The 16,326-nt window shown below is 43.7% G+C and overlaps 1 protein-coding gene across 1 annotated transcript in view; it reads right to left on the bottom strand.

Moving 5' to 3' along the window:
* Positions 1 to 16,326, bottom strand: part of ADGRL3 (adhesion G protein-coupled receptor L3) — a 526,793-nt gene that overhangs the window by 33,720 nt on the left and 476,747 nt on the right. Inside the window, exons 18-19 of the mRNA XM_035542902.2 lie at positions 15,997 to 16,063; positions 14,490 to 14,581 (exon numbers count right to left, since the gene is read on the bottom strand). Coding sequence (XP_035398795.1) covers positions 14,490 to 14,581; positions 15,997 to 16,063 — 159 coding nt within the window. The remainder of the gene's footprint in view (positions 1 to 14,489; positions 14,582 to 15,996; positions 16,064 to 16,326) is intronic.

The raw sequence follows: 16,326 nt of genomic DNA, 5'->3' as shown, positions 1-16,326 counted from the left end.
TCCCACCAGCCATCACCAAAACCAAAGGCAGAACCACATCAGGTGTGCTTGGTACACACAAAACGTATCTCTCTGGAGAAAACTAGCTTTGAAACTCCTGCACAGCCACCATGGAAAGCTTGCACACATTCAGATGGCAAAACCTCATTGCACCTCCAGTGCTCTCCATCTGATGCACTGTAGTGTATTACAGGAACCTCCTTATTGCTGTTTATTTTTTCGTAAGCGTAACTCCCAAGTTGCTGACTTAGGAGCCAGACTACAGCGTTATCTTCTTTTTTTCTTCTTTTTTTTCTACAGCCAGACTACAGCGTTATCTTCTTTTTGAGATTAATTGGCATTAAGATCTTCTAAAAGCCTGAAGACAGAAACCAATGACCTATTTACTCCCATTTCACAGGGAAGGACAAAGAGAGGACTCAGCAGAGCAAAGAAGCCTGCTGCCACTGGTGAAGGAGCAGCTTGTGTCCCACTCCAAACAACTTTCTGCCACCATGGGGACAACAACATTAGCTGTACCCATAACTCTGTGCCTCTCCCTGCCTGCGTGATGGCTGATTATACAATGGGTGTAGAGAGCAGGCCACCTCCCAGGCCCTCTCTTCCCTCATTGCCCACTGCTTTTGACCCAGTGATCCATGGCAGCAGCGCCACGGGTGCCAGAGGTAGAGGCTGGCTCAATATGTTCATTTCATGTTGGATTTAGAAAGAAGCTGGATGATGGTGAATGATCTTTGGCAGTAACTTTTGACCGAGAGGGACACTAGGTATCTCCAAAATGAGGCTTTGTTTTTTTCTCCTTGCAATGGCTAAAGCCATGTAGGGACACCTTCTGCATTGTCCTTGGCTGAGACAGAAGAGGCAGTGATGCTGCTCCCAGCTTCACCCTAGCATGGTCACTCAGGGGCTTTGGGAAAGAATAGGAAAAATCACCGAATGGGCTGATCTGGCCGCACTTTACCCTACATTTACCCTAGCCCCCTTCTGAGCAGTGAGAAACAAGTAGATGGGCAATAGCCTTGCAGACTGAAAAAGCATTATGTAGGCTATAAGGAGATCGTGAGCATCTTTCAGAGCTTCATGGAAAATAGTTAATTGTATTAGTATGTGAACATATGAACTGGTTTGCTCAAGTTGGTACCTAAACCTATGCCTGGCTTCAACAGGGCTCATCTGCAGGAGGAAAAACCATGGGGGACAACTACTCAAGGAACTGCTGTTGTAGCCTCCTGGGACTGAACTTGCCTTCATCCTCGCCAGTCACTGACAGATCCCCAAAGCTCTGCTCCAGCATCCAACCACCCTTTCATCTTCCCAGGCTGCCGTCCCTGCAGGCTTTCCTCCATTCATCTGCTGCCATGCTGAAAGCTGCATGCCTTAGATCTTGTGTCATATCTGCCAGCCCTGTGAGGACATCCAAGCTACCCCATGGCAATGAATGCCTCATCCCACACAACTGAATTGTACTGCTTCTGTCTGGGTATAAAGGCAATATATCCACTGTTCCTGTGCCCTGCACTCAACTCTGCGCTCAGAAAATGGGAAATTGGGCACGCCAATGAAAAGAACGAGAGCTGAGCCTCAATAACAGTATCTAATGACAAATGAGGAAAGCACAAGGCACACCTTGATAGTCTTGTTGCACTGGGGAAGTATTAATTCAGTGATAAATTCCCTTCAAATGCTTCAGCCTGTGCTTATCAGGAGGGATGAAGGAGTGCAGAGGAGGTGGCTTGATGCAGGAAACTGAGTCCCCACTTCCAAGCCAAAGAAAAGCTCAGCTCCTTTGGCTTAGCACCTAGGGCTGAGGCAGTGTGCTCTTTGCGCCTGCAAATGCATCGCTGGAGGCACCAGGAACAGAGAAAAGCCATTGGTATTTAAAAACCACAAGAAGAAAATAGGGCCTAGGGGCTTCTTTCTGGGTTCAGCTACAGACATGCTGCATAATCCTAATGAAGTGCCTTCAATGGATGGAAACGTGTGATAGGTACCCATGCGTGTCCCATATGATTTCTGTGCATAGCCACCAAAACGATGGCCCTGCAGAGGAGTGACTTTTTTTTGGAGGAGTGACGGAGGATTTTTTTCTCTGTTGCTGCTACCCAGACCCTTGCGAACGTAATTCGGTGAACTGCAGTAGCCTTTCTTCAAGGCAACTGAAGGCTCTGTTTCATCTTTGTACAGACAAAACATGAAATCACTAAACTTGGATTGCTTTTTAGCTTGAGGGTAACACTTCAAAGCAGCTCTAGAGAGAACTGTCAAAAACACCCGAGCAGTTTGTACCCCATTTCCACTCCATTTGGGTATGGATGTGCCTAGGACCCACTGCCCAAAGCATGCAGGTGCCTAAAGAAGTGAGACATTCAAACACTTAACTCCCAAACACTTCACTTCTCTATACATATGGCCTGTAGGACTTACTCTCTGATACTCCTCGTGAAATACAGATCCTTCCTTTTCATTTTAACAATTTAAATGTCATAAGTAGCCTAACTCTTGTGTTAGCAACAATTCATGTCTGACAAAAATTACTCCAGAATATTTTATTTTCCAGGTAAAATCTGTGAAACCTATCAGCGCTGCATTAATACAGTGCTATTATCTGCAACACGTTTAAAAACATCACTTAGATGAGAGAAAAGCCTTGGAACAGTCTTAGCTCAGGGGAAAATGTAGCTGCTAACTGGAAAACTGAGATTGTTTACTAACAGTGCAAGCAAATAATAGCCGAAGCATAAATCCTTGGAAAACCTAGCCTAACACAGCCCGAGAGGCTGGAGATAAAATGGTTTCTCCAGAACTGATTGGGATAAATCCTTCCTGGTTCCTGGTGGTAACCATGGAATTCAGCCCGTTCAATTTTAACTATGCAGCTCTGATCTCTTCACAGTTAACAGGAGACTGGCACCCCCAAATTGCAACTTATCCCGACTAGGTATTTAAGGCAGGTGAGACTTTGCCACTCCTTGAAGAAATGCCCTTCTCTAATGACTAGGGAGGAAATCTGAATAATGTCTTAGTTGGGGGCTTAACTTTCAAATACCTGAAGTTAAAAAGTTGATCTTCAGTAGCTGTATTATCCCTATAACTCTGCAAATCTTACCTTCCTTCCCTTGAGTTTCTTCACAACCCAGATGATGGATAGTGGATGGCCTACCAATCCACAGAAATACCTAATCCATTTTCTAATCTTAAAAAAGCCCTGACATTACCTTGGGGCAAAGACTTCTTAAGGTTAATTACACATCATGCAAAACTCTTTCAAAATCTTATTTAAGTTAGATGTCTTTCATTTTCCCTAAGCACTTTCGTTGTAATTTATGAGAAAGGATTGTTCATATTACTTCCTACGTTCCAGTGATATTTCCAGATCAATACAGATTTTTAAAGTTGCTAATATTAGCTGCTTATGTCCTTGTTTGGATGCTTAAGAAATTTCAAAACTAATGCATCCTGGGCTGTTTTCAACACACAGAAAAGACAGAAGCTTGGAAGTTTCCTTCGAGCTGCCTGTCTTTTTAAAACCCCAGCATGTACCTTTTTGACACAAGGTGACCGAACTGCCAGAATATACACAGACAGCTCAATACAGGGGCACAGATAATCTGTAAGTTATATATTACAGTGCAAACCACTTCCACATAGGTAGTTTGGCATCACTCTGGATTATTAAAGCCTTCATTTTTTGGAAGCAGGAACAGTAAGGCAAGAATTTACCTTTACATTCATCTTAAAAAGCTGATGAATTGACAATGCCTGTTATCAAAAAGCAGCTATGCAACTCTCATTTAAAAGAATAATGACTGTTCTTCGTACATTTTGAAGAGTTTTTTTTTTCTATTTAAAAAGTGTAGTTTTTAGCCACATTTACTGTAAAACTATACCTCTAATAAAACCTGCGTAACCGATCGACTTCACATGTTACCATTTTACTCAGCCCTTTATGGTTTAACTTCATCTAACGCTATCTTATCAGTCTTTTCACAAGTTGAAATATTTTCCCGTATCTCTGGTATCAGCAAAAGGCCTGAATGGAGTAAGCATGTGGACTCAGAGCTCGGGCTCCAAAATACATGGTTTGGCTCACAAGCAAAAAATGCCAAAGTGAATGCACAGTGAACAGGACCTTTAGTAGCTGTTATGAGTGATGAAACCCAAATAAAAATAGATGGATGATGCGTACCCTCTAGCACATTCAGAAAGACCCATGGAATTCATTTTAATATGGCACAAATAGAGTACAGAGACAGATGTTTCCTGCAGAAAGGCATGAGAGACACAAAATAAAGCGTGCTATTGTGCCTCCCCACTGTCTGCCAATATGAGGCAATAGGGAGGTTTGTTTGTTTTTTCCTTTTTTTCTATTTTTAATTTCAAGGATTACAAACGATTGATTTATTGAACTTCTGAAAATCTACAGGAAGTGGCTGGAAAGTCCAGAACTGCCCTCATAAAGCAAACGAGTTCATCGCTAATTAGTGGAGGAGCATCTTCACATTGAGAAAAATCAATAGCAAGCAATAAAGGAGTGCTTAAAGGATTTGTCTTCACATTTGGTGACAAAGTTACCACGTAAGTGGCATGAAGCCAAATCTTTTCCTAAGCACCTTCCTTAGGCTGCTGCTGTAGGCTTCCCTGACATCACACAGGCTTCCAAGAAATAATCTCCAGGTCTCATCTTTTGGCTGCTTCCCTGTCTTTGACAACAAGTCTCCATCCTCCATTTCCCCCCAGCCCACTAGTGCTCGTTTGTGGGTCTTGCTCTCAAGGAAGACTGACTTGTTTGTGAAAAGAGCCATGTGCCTTTCAGCTTCATTTGCAGAAGAAACCCCTGGCTTTACGTTCCTTGGAAATCTGTAAAGGTCGGGGTCCTACCTCCCGGCAACTCCTGCAGGCTACAAATCCTTTCACCCTTCCTAGGGAAGTGATGATGAGCACATAAGGGCTGTGTGATCAGAGATGGACCCTCCACGGCACGTGTGGCCACCAGACATCCCATCTGCACTGGGAATGTGCCACCGGTAGCTCTGAAGATTTTATCCGGACAAATGAACCCAAATTTCCCTTGGCCCTGCATGATTTGGGGTGGTCTATGTCTGCTTTTCTCTGTCAAAGGCAGAAGTATCACCCTTTTCCCACTCAGCTTTCCTGGGGAAGTCATGGCCTGCTTTCTGAGATTTGTTCTTAATTATTGCAATTGGAAAGAGCAATTCTGTTAAGCTCGCCTAATTTTCTGTAAGTAATTAATTACCCTCTGAATTGCCTTCCCTGTTTATTTCCTTCCTCCTAGCTTTGCAAAGGCATGCCATGATTATTCAAAACACGCTAATGTGTAACCACATATCTGATTGTTTCCACACGATCCAGATTCTGCACAGCCTTCAGACACATTTGTATTTCACAAACAGCACCAGCAGGGCTTGCTGACAAAATACGTAAAATGTATGGCCTTTTGAAACAATAATCTTGATTTATGTGTTCACAGAAAGACCTTAGGTATTTAATATCTTCCAGAACACACTCTCAGATCAATAACCACTGATTGATTTTTTTTTTTCCAAATTCTGGGAGGATGACACGTGTCAGTGGAAAGATTAGTGCTTTCCAATCACCGTGCAACATTAACACAGCCATCACAAAAGCCACAGATAAAGAAGCAAAACCCAAAGCCCAAACAGTCAGATATTAACCAAACCATGCTGTAAAAAACTGAGACAGCAACAAAAAAAATCCGATGCTTCAATCGACATCAGTGGGCAAGAAAGGCACATGGAAATACAATCTCGGATGGTTTTTCAGCATAAGCAGGGTTTCTGTCTCCAGGGTGCTCACACACTCCACGCCCTGACAAAATATAAATGTGTTATATCTTCTCTTGGTAGGAAGCTCGTAAATACTTCATTCTGTGATTCTCTAAGTGATTCTTCTGGGTTTGTTTTAGGCTGCCTGCTCAAAGTTTGCCATGGAGAGATGCAGATGAAGGCTATATAGAAATACCACTGAGGTAACCAGGAATCTACAAAGCATGGAGTTTTCTTGCCCAAGAGCCAGGAAGACAAGAAGCCAACCATTGGGCTGATGAAGGCATGGTATTAATGGATAAGAGCTCTCAAAGCCATATTGGAAAAAAAGATCATAGCCTGAGCTCCTAAACTTTGTGTGGTGGTAGGTTTTCTAAGGGAGATAAAAACCTATGCCTTGTTTTCAGAAGCACACAGATCATTCAGATCATTTGACCATGCTTACAAAAAAAAAAAAAAAAAAAAAAAAAAAAAAAGGTAAAGTCTTCCTGTGACAGAGAATGGGGGCTCTGGTTGTTCCCTGGTATCACGTTATTCTTCCCCACAGAGGAAATCAAAGGATGATTCCTCCCTGAGAGGCACCCCTGGAGCTGCTGTGCTCCCAGCCTGCTGTCCCCAGAAGTTAAAGAGTCCAAAACTGCAGCATACAGCACAGCTGGCAGGGAAGCAGAGATTTTCAATGCAACCTTCTTGAACAGCCCACTCAGGTTGTCTTGTTACTTTGTTAGTAGGGCCATACAAAAATTTTAACAGCCTGTTTTTACAGGCACTGCTGTATTATTTAACACGCTAAGTTATAGGTAATGCACCAGTCAGGGTTTCAGGTCACGTTTAACAAAGGTTCACTGTGGCTCCTGTAACTGTTTGTATTCTGTAGCTTGTGTTTCAAACCCTTTGTACCTTGTCCTTTCCACCACTCCAGCCAACACACACACCTCCTAACATCTGCACGGGGTTCAGTGTGGATGCACGTAACCCCCTCTCCCTGCATACTGCCCCGGCTGCTGTCTTCACGACCTCCTTTCTGTCAGTTTGCACATACCCTCAGCTCTTTCTTTGATGGGGATCGAGAATGCTGAACACACAGGATTGGGCCTTCTGCATCCACTACAACACCCAGGTGCTGTGCTGGGCGTGCTCCCGAGGGCTGGAGCCTTACGCAGTGCTGCATCCTCGCTGCGCACTCCCAGGCAGCTGCAAACCCAGACATAATGAAAGATTAAAGTGCTCTGCAAGTCCAGCCCCCTGTATGAATCCAATGGGATATTCAATTCCAGAGCCTTTGGCATCACAAACTATATCCAAGTTATAGTGTCTTAAAAATAAAATAAAAAAATCCAGAAACTGATAGGTGAATCGACTAAATCTCAATAGAAAAAATACGAAATAATCCTTGCTGTCTCCCTAGTTTCACTTGTTTTTAAAATGGCTAAAAGCACAAATTAATCTTTCTTTAGTAAAAGGATACCCTCCACAAATGATTTGTCTGCACCAGTAATGTAAGCTCTTCCTACCACAGGATAAGGAATCCTGCGTTTTCAAAAATCTAGCTCGCTCCTCACTGCACCAAACCCAGGATGTTTACTTTTTCTGCATTTCAATCAGCTGAGTAAATAAAATGAGATTGGTAAACCTCTGTTCCTGCCAGCACAATACTGCTGTGTTAAATCAAAGATTTCATTTAAACAGTTCTGCAGATGTTTTTTTGGAAGTTCTATTTAACCTTTAGTTTAAATTTTATACCTAACTCTCGAGGAGTTTTTTATGACTTTAAGAAAAACTGCAGGACTGTAACAACAAGCTAATCTGGGGGATGGAATTAGTCATGTCTCTTTAAATAAAATACATATGTTGAGAAGCAAGAAAATGAGCAGATAATCACTTACACCCATACAACATATGGGGAGAGCAGGATATGGAAATGGTTTGTAAAGTTGAAAAGGAGGCACATTTTGGAAAAGGGGCTTCTCGTTTTTGCGTCTGATGCTGTAGTACACCTGACCATAATTCCCAGCATGACAGACTTGGTCTACAGCATGTAACTTTCCTCACCCCTCGCCTCCCTGTGCTTGGGCCAAGCTCCCTAAAAGAGCCCAGATTTGGCTATGTGAGGTTTTATATAGCAATATTAAATGTTGAGTCTTTGCATTTGGCTCCTGATTTTTGCTTTTAGGTCGCACATTCTCAGATTTATTTCTGTAAGCCTGTGAGCAAGAGACTCCTATGGAAAAAAAAAAAAAGAAAAAAAATTAGAGGAACATGGTGTGAGTCTTGTTTAATTTGGGAGCTGAGGCTCTAAGAAAAAAAAAAAAAAAAGGTCTACCAACTCAAGGTTTGCTGTAAACCCCAAATAGTATTGACAGTGAAGCTGTATACCCTCCTCATTGTCGTTAGCTCTTACTAGAGCTCTGTGCTTCCGAAAATCAGGCTTGAATACGCTGCAAAGGGGTGCCCAGTGAGTCACGGAGGCCAAATTCCTGCTTTAGACACTCAGCATTGGTGCCTTCCTCTCTGAATAACACGCATCCTCAAGCAGGACAGTGTAGCAGGTTAACCTGCTTTTCTCTGTGCTTGTGGACACAGACAAATGGGTATTTCCCCTCTCCCAGCACCTCCTCCTGAGCTTGGTTCTCAATGATGAAGCCTATGACAGCCCACGGCGCTACTGGCTGCATTTCCTCGGAGGACAATTAGCAGATGAGAAACGTGGCCTTTCACTGTGGAGTAAGTTCAAGAGAGAAAATAATTACTGAAGTTAGCTGAGACCATTCAGCTTTCTTCGAGTCAGAAACCAAGGAGAGCATATACTTTTTTATTTATCCATTAAATCAGGGCCATGTGCCTTGAGCCGCAGACCATTTGAGGCTCCCATGGCAGCTGGTGAGCCTGGGGAGGCTCATTTTGGTTACCTGGAGGCTAGGGGAGTGGGATTGATTTCTGAAGTGCTGGACATTTCTGCATCATCCACGTTAATAGGATTTCAGCATGTGTTCTTGTGAATCCAGCCACAATACCAGAAAACATTCTTTCCTGCGTGTTCAGAATAAATACATTTTGAAGGAAATTTCGCTTTTTTGATGGAGTGCTTATCCTATTGTTGAAGAAGAAGAGATGGGAGCACGTTTACACAAGAGGGAAGAAAACTGCAAGAAGAGCACAGCGATTAATGCCAGGATTAAACTATCACAAAGCCCCTAATTAATACTGACTCTTTCGAAACAAAAGGAGCTACCAGCTAAGAGTCTGGATATCCCTGTCTGAAAGAAAGACAGAAAATTGCATTTCCTGGATGATTTTGGGGCAGGTTTCTATTGCACTGGACAAGCCTTTCCTACAAGCCCAGGACTACAGCCCGACACACTCTTCTTTGAAAGGGTCCCCACAAGTTTTCCTTTCTAAAGAGCATCCTGGTGGCCTCAGCACAAGCCAAGCTATATCATGGCTAAAACCACAATGCACCCACCTAAGTAAGACAAAAGAGGAGGGAGCTGACAAAGCTCTCTGCTGCCTGCCTTCTTTTTAGTGGGTTTGTAACTGTGCTCAGCAGCTAAAGCCTACGTGTCACCCTTCCAAAGTAAATACAGTAAAATCTCACTGCCACATACTGCAGTGCAGAAGGACGTCAGGAAGGCTCGTGTAGCTGTGGGAAACACTAACAAACCTCACCGCAGCAAGGCAGCAGGGGGAAGAGGGAAAAGCGTCTGCGGGAGCTTCAAAGGGAAGATTGCATCTGTAAGGAACAGCAAGAGTGGCTTCTGGCCTCTGCTAGGAGAAAGCAGGTTTCGCTCTCTCCCCTCTGGGCATTTGGAGATCAGCTGGGATTCCTGTGTAATTCCAGGCATGGCAGTGTCCCAGCCACACTGATGAGTTCTTCTAAGCTGCCTACAGGACCTGCCTTTTATTAACTAAATAACTGCTCTCCCTACCCAATTTTCTACCAGTTTGCCATTTCGTTAATTAGCAAGCCCTATACTGTGCACCACGCAGCAGAGAGAGGACCTCAGATTTCAGCAGACATGGTGAAGACCATGTCTGGATCAGTGTAGCCCATCTTTTTTTTTGTTCCTTTACTAAAACCCTAATGACGACTCTAATGAGCAGTATTTAAACGGCTGCAGAACAAGGCTTTCACGTAAGCACTGTACTTATCCTGCATTTTGCACAGAGAATGGGGTTAAGACTTAGGAGACATGCGGATGCTTTGTCGTGTTGCAGCATCTGCTCAAGGTCGGACGAAAACCTGACGTGTGAGGACCTAGTCCAGCAAGTTACGTGCCTTTGCACCCAGAAAGGATTTGATGGATGGAAAGCTTAAGAACCGTGCTGGACTAGTTCACATACAGATGCATTCTCCTTTGTCACATAAGGCTTCTTAGAGGAATGTGAATATAAAAAAGATGCAGTGTACTCCCGTCCCCGACAGTCTGAGACATTTCACACATCTAACATCTACCTGGCACAATGGCAAAGTGTGAAGGAAAGGCTTAGAGCTACTTGACTCCAGAAATCATTCTACACAGCAGCAACCTCTGGTAAAACAGCCTCACAGCTGGTCTAAAGTATTCCAGCTGGTAACATGACTTCACGAGGAGCCATCTGCTAGCAAGGGTGCATCAACACCGTACCGACATGCCTACAGTCTCCACCTCGCAGGCTATAGATGCAAGCGGCACAGCAGGCTCTCACCATCCAGAAAGCTGGCACGTCCCTGGCTTGGAAGAACTGCCTTCCTATCAGCAACACGCTTTCCTTGTAGGTTCGGAAGAGCTGCAGGAACTAAAACTCCAAAACAACACGTTGCCAGATACCTGTGTTGATGGTGGATCAGTTTGTGTTCATGAGCAACCTCGTGGACCATTCACATCCCAGCTACACTCTCAGATGGGCCACATGTGAGACACAAATGATGCTGACAGAGCTACCAAAGCCTAAAGGATCCTCCCCGCTATCCATTTCAGCTAACCTGTGTTTGCCGACAAGCCACAAAGAGTAGAAAGAGTGATGGCCACAGTGGGCCTCGACCTTAGCACACTGGCTGACTAAAACAACTCCAACCTAGAAATGGCCATTGGAAAAGGCTGGGAGGAAATCTTCCCTCCCACTCAGCATCTGAGGAGGCAGGGTCAAAAGCTACGTGCAGCACCCATGCATGCAGCCTTTTCGGTGTCCTCTGCACTGCTTCATACAGAAGTGATCTTTAAAAGGCAGAAGAGATCCCTACCCAGGGCAAGCTCTTAACATTTCTGTTTAAATGCATTGAAGGCAGAAATCAAACCCTTCTGTTTCAAAAGATCCTGTTGACAGTACCTGTCGTGAAATGGCATCTAGTCTGTCCTCCTGGTGTCAGCAGCTGGCACAGAAACCCTTGCAAAGCTGAACAGCACATACACAAGCTCACATCTCCCCACCACACGGGAATGTTTGATATGGAAATACAAACAAAATAAAGCCTCTCCCTCCGAAAATGCAACCCTGCCACGAGAAACCACATGGCTGCAAAGCAGGACTGGAGCAGGAACCTCACTTTTAGAGGCTACAACCCCCTGAATCGGCTCAATACCCACTTGACACACGCAGGATGCTCTCCTAGTGGAGAAGTACTAACTGTGCCTACCCAACAACAGATTTGTCCTTCCCCAAAGTGCTGGGCTAAGCTGGAAAAGTTAATGTGGGTAAAAAGTAAACCAGCTATTTACTCGTTGAATCTCTTGCTGGGTAACCCCTAGGTACCCAGCGCTCCACTGCAGGAATGTCAGATTCTCCCATGCTGGCACAATAATACAGAGCCTGTTCCTGAAGGTTAGGGAAGTTTATTTTTACAACTTTGCACAGTGCCTACAAATCTTTCAGCTGCACAGCATCTGGTTCAGGCACTGCCCTTTGAATGGCTTTTCTGTTGGTGCAGTAATTAAAGGTATCCCAGGTGACACCTGATCCCTTATCAAGTTCATTAATTTAAGTGGAGTTATTTGGCTCTCTATTTTCTATACTTCATAATGTATTTCTAACCTTTAAAGTGACATAGGCAAGCACCAGATTGCAGGAGCTCTTATTAACAGCCTATTAAAATATTTTATGGCCTTTATTTTTACATTGCCACAGGGAATCAAGTATTTTGTTGTTGTTGAACTGGCTCAGGATTTATGTTGCGAGAGCTTCGCCACAGCCCTACACAGAGCAGTGCTAGGAAATGAACTGGGAGAACAAACTCCCATTCAGCTCCCCGTGTGCCGTAAAGCTGTCAAATGCAGATCACAGCAAGGGGCCCTCCAATCCAGGCCCTAGGTTTGGTTTGTTCTTTTTTTAACACAAACTGACAAGACAAGATCCAATGCTCCGGAACCACACTGAGAGCCACTGAAGTCAACGTGCATATAGAGAAAGAGATCTGGGTATATTTTGACCAACCCTGTAAAGCCACAGAGGTAAGCTCAGAAAGGCTCTTTCTGGTCACTTCTAAAAAGATTTAGGAAGATCTTGTTCTTACCTAGAACAAGACTATGATCCTACCTAAAGGATTTCTGGAGATGGTGAGTCCCTCACATCTCTAGGAAAGCTATCTCAAAAAGGTAAATTCCCCTCTCTGTTAAAAATCTGCACCTTCCCCTAACTCAAGTATATCCAATATTGCGATAACACATAACTTTGATTTAGAAACTTAAACATCTAATTTCTGCTTAGGTTTTCATAAATTGCAATCAAGTCACTTCTGAAAATCTTGTTTTGATAAACTTCGGCTGAGCTTGGGGTCCTCCTGAGTTTACTTTATGTTCTCTCTTTTTTTTTTTTTAAACAAAAAATCATTTGTAATGAAGCAAAATGTTTGGAAGGCTATCAGCAACATACTTTAAAGAGTTTTAATTGCTTGTGTTTTCAAAATGTTTTAATGAAGTCAAATCACGAATAGACACTCATCTGCCAAAGAACCTATAAAATATTTTACAATGACATGGTAATTGACATAACTGGTTGTATAGATTCCTGGCATTTTAAACAAAGATACTACAGATTAGCACAAGCAAGATTGTTCAGTAGGCAATTATTATCTCTGCTTTAATTATAAGGGTTTTGGTATTTTTTTTAGTTGATTTTTCCCCCAATTTTTGATCTAAATGTCATCCTGAATGGCTTTCTAGACAGATTTTGTGTGGGTAACCTTAGAAAGACTGTTTCAGCACACAACCCCATAGCACTAACGCGTGACGAGTAGTCATGTTGCAAGTCCCAAGTGTTATTAAATGGACTATTCCTTTAGCGCCTCATCCAAGCCTGTCTGAAACGAACGAAAGACTGTCATGCTGGGCTCAGTCCTGGACATCCAGGAGGGACTGCTCCTCCAGTTTTGTCTTACAGCTGGGTGACGGCAGGAGAAACAGCGACACACCACAGAGCAGCCTGCCCACAAGCCGGGCAGGGACAGGTACGGCAGATGAACATCCCGCAGGTCCCTGAACTCACAAAATCACAGACTCACTTAGCTGTGCCCGCATGCTTGCAAGACCAGGTCTCCTGCATTTGTAAGGGAGCTGGTCCCATTTCCTTCCAGCCCTCCAGCAAGAATCTGAGCCTAAGATATAAAAACTTCACCCCAAAGACCATGCCGTGGCATGGTATGCCAGTGGCACAGTGAGCCTTGCCTGCTGGGGAGCTTTTCAAGGGGAAACCGATCTACTTTGAATTAAAGCAACATCTGCAAGAGCAGCTCAGCATTAACAACAATAACTTGCTGAGAATCGTCTTGCAACTGTGCTATTCAGTCATTTCCTATCGAGCTCCCCTCTCGCCTCTTCTCCTGCTCCTGTCATGGAAGAGAAGGGACAACCAACTTCCAGCAGCATTATTGCACAACATGCTTCTTTCCTGGATGTGCACTAAAGCACTGACACCAACAATTTCCTCCTGAAGTTCATTAGATGGTTTTCTTAATTAGCCGGCTCCCCATCTTATCACACGCTGCACCTGAAATCCCAGTCATATTTTTGAAGTAAGTAATTAAAGCCAGAAGTACTTGGATAAACAGGCACTGGCAGAAACTAATATTCTATCAATATAATGAGGCAGCTTGCTAGACAGTAAGATGCCCTGGCTCAGACATCATCCAAGTCAAGGGCAAAACATGCCTAGGATGGCAAGTGCATCCTCTGCTGTGGGCACCCCCAGGTAAACCCTGGTAGCTTTGCTGAAACTAATCAGGTTGTGCGGAGAATTTGGGTCATTAAATCTGTCAGTGGCCAAAATAAACAGAAAAGAAGCAAGGCTGTGCTCACAGTGCATAGAAATAGTAATGATCAATAGTTTCAACACCTTCCCTGTAGAAACTGCAATAATTACCTGGTAATTATTGGGCACAATTTCCTCTTATGTAAAGGGAATAGGAGGTTACCTACTTCAAGGACAGCAAATGTAACTTTGCTTCCTTCATGCAAAATTGAATGGAAAATGCCACCACAGGCACTGACTGAACACTAATGCAAGCTGAGTCACTTCAAAGACAGTCCTTCATCATCAGCCACTTGTTGGTATCCATTAGAAACCACTCTGCAGCGCTGTAATCCAGTCTATTGCCCCTTATTATCATTGCTGTCAGCAGAGTTGATTCCCCTGTATGCCTTCAGAGAAGAACAGGGGTATAAACAGCAAAAGAAAGAAAGAGGCAGAGAGAAAGAAAAAAAGACAACCACTTACTTGATATTGTCAAGACATCCAGATTCGGGTTTCAGTATGGCAGTATGATGAAACATTTTATAGAGAGCAATCCCAAGGAAGATTACATTAAGCTGCAAAAGAGAGAAGGGAAAAAAAATGGTTACATGACATGGCAGAACGTGATGGGGAGAAAGTCAGTCTCTCCTCTGTAACAGATGAGTTGCGTTAGAAAATTAGCTCTCACTACAGTTTTATACAGACTGAATCACAGAAAATTGCCAAGCGTTTTATAAGGTGACCTGGCCTGTAGAGTGCGGAGCAGCGATGCCACAGCTTTACTAAAGCTGTGGTGCCAGGTGTGTTACTGATATAGGGCTGGTTCCAACATCAACTGTAGTGCTTCAAATGACGTTATAGAAAATGAAAAGCAGTTGCTCTAATGGCTCGTCTGTGTCCGGGAGGTGTAGTGTTGCAAAAAGTCACTCAAAGCTTCTTGCTTAGCTAGCCCCATAGAAATCAAACCCAATAAAACCATCTTTTTCTGTGAATTTCTGTGACTTTGTCTTTTAAATATGTTCTAATAGGGGAGATGGGCAGGGAAATTGCTATTGTTGATGATGCTTAGCACAATTCAAAGTTGAAAAAAAACAGTTTGATTTGTTCAGTAAAAGACACGATGCTGTTTCAATGCCTTAGTGCTAATAGGGCCACCAGTTCATGGAAAAGAGTTTCCAAAAGCCCGGACCAGTGTTTTAGACATTATCAGAAAGGGAAGATATCTTTTCATTAATGCATTGCTTATGGAGGAGAAAAATACCATAACAGTTTTGGCTAGTGGTTCAGCCCCCTCCCTGATGCGGAGGGCTGCTGAACAGGCCCCCAGTTGCTGGAGAACCAGGGACAATGTCTGCATTGACGTGAGAGTGCCTGGTTTGCTGCATTAGCCAAACCCTCGCCTATTCAAAACAACGGATGGTTTATTTAAGCCATATTGTAGCGATTAAAGTTTGAGAAAACTCCAGCTGTCTCTAAAGTTGTGTGCTCTACCTTGCCGCGGTGTTAGCTGATACGCTGGCAGCGTGCTAACTGTGAAGTCACAGGAGTTCCAACTTCTGCAGGGGAGGAAAAAACCCCCATAAAACCTCTCTTCCAGTTTGGGCTTTATTTCATCCCCCACACCTCAGATTTCCCTTTCTGCTGGATCCATACACAGGTTTATTCGAGTTCAAAAGGGGGGACAGCAAGTGGCACCAAAGCAATTTGGCACTGCTACGCATCCAGCAGTACAAACCAAACTGTCTGAGCATCCGCACTGAGGCAGTGTCCACAGCACATACCACATGCCCTCCCCTCCCTGTTTTGATCAAGTGTTTCACAATGCAAAGAGCCTCCCGTAACGAGCATCTAATTGCTTGTGCCAGGTGGGGTCACAGAAGAACATGCCTTTCTCAAATTAATCTGTGTAAATTAAAGATACAGAGTAAAGGGACAGCAAAAGTTTTATTTCTTGACCTGAGAGATGGAGTAGTTAATTAGGAGTTCTTACCATAATTATCAAGGTCGCTGGTCCTATAAAGCTCCAAATGAAGTAGGTGTCAAGTCGGAGCCAACATCTGTAATGAAACACAGGGGAGAGAAGGCATTCAAGGACTGCACCCAGGACATACATCAAGAGTGAGCGAGTGACAGAGAAGAATGTGAGCTGCAAAACACGCCGGTGGGAGATAGGAAATATTACATTGCTTGTTCATTTAAATGCTGAATTATGTGCCCAATTTCTGACAGTGCTATTGATGGAGTAAGATAATTACCTCTGGAGGAAGGAGGGGGAAAATGGCACAAGGCCTAGTTGCTACGGCTTTCTGTGTCAGTTGGA

Source organism: Cygnus atratus, chromosome 4, assembly GCF_013377495.2.
Source record: "Cygnus atratus isolate AKBS03 ecotype Queensland, Australia chromosome 4, CAtr_DNAZoo_HiC_assembly, whole genome shotgun sequence".
NCBI classification, from domain to species: Eukaryota; Metazoa; Chordata; class Aves; order Anseriformes; family Anatidae; genus Cygnus; species Cygnus atratus.
This window is presented reverse-complemented; position numbering and strand designations above follow the sequence as displayed.